Source organism: Trichophyton verrucosum, assembly GCF_000151505.1.
Source record: "Trichophyton verrucosum HKI 0517 chromosome Unknown contig01181_1.f1.exp, whole genome shotgun sequence".
Classification (NCBI taxonomy): domain Eukaryota; kingdom Fungi; phylum Ascomycota; class Eurotiomycetes; order Onygenales; family Arthrodermataceae; genus Trichophyton; species Trichophyton verrucosum.
The window spans coordinates 461-4,083 of record NW_003315151.1 but is presented as its reverse complement, the minus strand read 5'-3'; the positions used below and the strand labels follow the sequence as shown (position 1 = coordinate 4,083).

The window sequence follows — 3,623 nt, the reverse complement described above, 5'->3', positions numbered from 1 at the left end:
TAATGATATTGTACTTGCGCATCATGGTGAGCACTTTAAATATAAACTCTTATATTTCTGTTCCAGGTATTGTCAGCGGGGTGAATCTGTCCTATCCCTGACATTTGATCTGGGACGACTGCCAGATCTTCCCGGGGTCAATGGAATAGTGGGCCAGCTTTCCACGCCTTTACAGCGCCCAGTGCGGATTCTAGCCGAGATAAGTATCGATATCTGAAGATCCATGTCAGTTAGACGCCCCGGCTTCTTCGTATTGACTTCATAGAAGAATTTACAGCTAGGTATGCCTTGTTGTTGAAGTTTTACGTAGCTATGTGGGAGATGTTTATATTGAGGAGACGAACCACAGTATGGCAGCAAGATCCGGTTTCTGCCGTGCCCCGCGGCCCCCGCCAAAATATTTAAACGCTCAACCTCTGATTTCTACCAACATCTACAATTATTCGACGTCGCCTCTGCCTCAGATACCTAGCTACCGACATAATTCTCCTTGTTTAACCTACAGGAACGCGCAATCAACATTCACCATGGCTCGCAAATTCTTCGTTGGCGGAAACTTCAAGATGTGAGCCACCCCCACCTCAATTATTTACCACGATACACGGGCATAAAGTAATAGCTGACTGGATAACAGGAATGGAACATCTCAATCAATCACCGACATCATTACCAATCTCAACAATGCAAAGCTCGACGCCAACACCGAAGTGGTTATCTCTCCTCCGGCCATCTATCTTCTCCTCGCCCGCAGCCAAGCAGACGACAAAATCGGAGTTGCTGCGCAGAACGTCTTTGATAAGCCAAACGGTGCTTTCACTGGAGAGCTTAGCGTCGATCAGTTGAAGGATTCCAAGATCTCCTGGACTTTGACTGGACACAGTGAGAGAAGGGTTATTCTTAAGGAGGACGACGATGTAGGGTTACTTCACGCCAGCTATCAGGTATACTGCGGAGCTAACCAACTGCTACTTGTGGCTCTAGTTTGTTGCGCGCAAGACAAAGGCCGCCGTGGAGGGTGGATTGAACGTCATTGTCTGCATCGGAGAGTCCCTCGAGGTATGGACTACCATAAAAACTGGAAATTTCAGACCGATGCAGTAAACTGATATTATACCCTTTCAACAGGAGCGAGAGGCCAACAAGACCGTTGAAGTTGTTACCCGACAACTACAAGCTGTTGCTGACAAAGTCACTGAACAGCAATGGTCCAGAATTGTCATTGCTTATGAACCCATCTGGTATGTTCATTAATCAGATTTGGTAGTAAAGATTCAAAGTTGATCTAATGCATTATCTAGGGCTATCGGAACCGGAAAGGTCGCTACTACTGAGCAAGCTCAAGAAGTCCACGCTTCTATCCGTGAGTGGCTTTGCAAGACCGTTTCTCCAGCTGTCTCTGAGGCTACCCGTGTTATCTATGGAGGAAGTGTCAACGAGAAGAACTGCACTGAATTGGCTAAGCAGAAGGACGTTGACGGGTTCTTGGTTGGAGGCGCCAGCTTGAAGCCTGCCTGTAAGTCACCCCATACTATAGGTCCAGAAATAAGCAGCTAACAACAGTAATAGTTGTCGACATTATCAACTCCCGCTTGTAAACATATTATACAAGAAATGATGGCTTGGATACTGGTGGTACAATAAATGTCTAGCAGTGGCATCTGCTTGAAAGACAAACGGTGTGGTATTCACCAGGGTGTCCCTAATGTTAAATAGAGACCATTAAATATAGTTAACGTGTCAATAATCTATCATTACCCAAAGACTGGCAATTGACCTCATTACTTTAGTAAACCGCAGAGGGGAATGGGCTTGCCCTTATAAAATCGATGGTATATGAAAAGATGTAATGAAACTAAATCGTGGTTGAATCATGATGAGTATAACACGGACACACCCACACCGGTCCATCCGTAGCCTTTAGACGAAGACCCACCCGAGCACGATATCGATGGGGTATGTGGAGTGGTTGGCCCAAGTGCAACTCCGGCACTGACCAGCAAGTCCTTTATACGGCCTTCCCAAAGTAGCCGTACTTTTAGAGACTGATCAACACGAAGTTTTATGACTGATTCTGAAGACAGAGAAGGAACTGAAGGCGATGACGACGACGACGACTGATCTGTGGGTTCTAACGGTGGCAGGAGACCCAACTTTCGCTTCGCCCAAGCCAGATCATCAATGCTTCCGTCGGGGTTGTAGTGATGCAAATTTATCTTCTTCTTATTGCGCCATAATTCACATCCAGCAACCATTTCACTTTCCCAGCTATACACGTTGAATCCAAAACGAGAACTCAAGGCCAGATTTGGGGAAGCGAGAAGCGAGTAAGTCGTTGACAAAGAGCCCGTTAATGGAGTCAACGTTAGAGTTAGCGTATAGGGAAATGTTGAGATTGGGGAAGGGATTTGGCTGCCAGTAGTACTGCCTACAGCAGGTAAGGTGCCCGGTCCTGACCGAAGGTCATAAGCACCCGGCAATGTAGTAAAGCGCACACCGGTCGAAAGGCCAATGACACTAGAAGTTGGTGAATAATAAGCCTCTCCGCCTGCAGAGAGGAGTGCCACTGATTGCAAACAAGACGGCTTTTTCCGCTGGCCATTGTTTTTTGTATCGCGACGATCACTCGGCTGCTCTCTTGGATCAGGACCAAAGTTCCATAATCCTCGGAATCCGAATAGGGCGTTGTCTGTACTGAATAGGAATTCAGTGCTGTATTTTCCGGTGTCGTGGAATAATTGAGTTAGCAAGGATGCCTGTGGAGGTGCCGATTTCGATGTATTGGTAGCCTGAGTAGACCATAATGCAACTGATAGCTTGGTTGTTGGTGAAGGACGATGTAGAAAAAGAGCCGTTAACGTGGTTGGAGGAGGTAAATGTAGCGTCGCATGAAGAAGGGTGGCTTTTCTCTTCCTCTCTGATACCTCTGCGTCTCCAATATTGTTGCTATCCCCAAAGGTCCATTCCAAGCCAGGGTCTAGCGGGACAGCAGGGGGATATATCTGTCTGTAGCCTGGGACAAGGCTGCGCAGGGGTATCAAGGCGCTTCTACTGGTTGTCTTGTCGAGAGGTATGGTGCTGAATAGGTATGAAACTGAGCCATCTATGAGGCCAACCGTCCCGAGCGTGTAGGCAGTCGCAAACTGGGGAGTGGACAGAGACGAGAGGTGGACGCGAAGTCGCTCCGGGGTTGAAAAGTCAAGAAGAGCTACATTCATATGTTAGTAATTCATTTCCACTGCAAGATGGCTAATATCTGACATCAATCTCCAGTACCTTTTGCTGTGTCTGTAAGAGTAGAGTATGAGTTATCGCGGTTCCATCCCGAAGCGTCCGAGAAGGCGAGCTGGATGTAGTCCATAAAATCAAGCATTTTATCGAGGCCGCCAGACGACTGAGAAACGCGAACAAGGACCAATGGGCCTTATCGTGGTCTGGCAGTCCTTATGCAGCTGTTCTTGTCGCTATTCGATGGTCCCGTCGTTCCCCTGGTGGTGATAGACACACGCCGGAGGATGTTTGTCATGTTTGCACCGACGACGAGTCTCGACCTTTTCCCTGACGACGAGGCATCCTGACAGTTGATACCAGGGAGAAAGCCGCTACACTGCCGGGTTTATACAGTT

At 47.7% G+C, this 3,623-nt stretch overlaps 2 protein-coding genes across 2 annotated transcripts; one reads left to right on the top strand and one right to left on the bottom strand.

The window, feature by feature from the left end:
* Window positions 1-527: 527 nt before the first annotated feature.
* On the top strand, window positions 528-1,595 carry TRV_07880 (uncharacterized protein; the record flags this gene model as incomplete). Its single annotated transcript, XM_003018066.1, has 6 exons — window positions 528-565; window positions 635-914; window positions 982-1,056; window positions 1,126-1,238; window positions 1,299-1,513; window positions 1,567-1,595. The coding sequence occupies 6 exons, from the start codon at window positions 528-530 to the stop codon at window positions 1,593-1,595; spliced, it is 750 nt and encodes a 249-aa protein (XP_003018112.1).
* A 273-nt stretch (window positions 1,596-1,868) lies between these two features.
* Window positions 1,869-3,140, bottom strand: TRV_07879 (uncharacterized protein; the record flags this gene model as incomplete). The annotated part of the gene is made up of 1 exon (XM_003018065.1): window positions 1,869-3,140. A coding segment is annotated over one exon (1,272 nt), but the record flags the coding sequence as incomplete, so codon positions are not given.
* Between the last annotated feature and the right edge of the window lie 483 nt (window positions 3,141-3,623).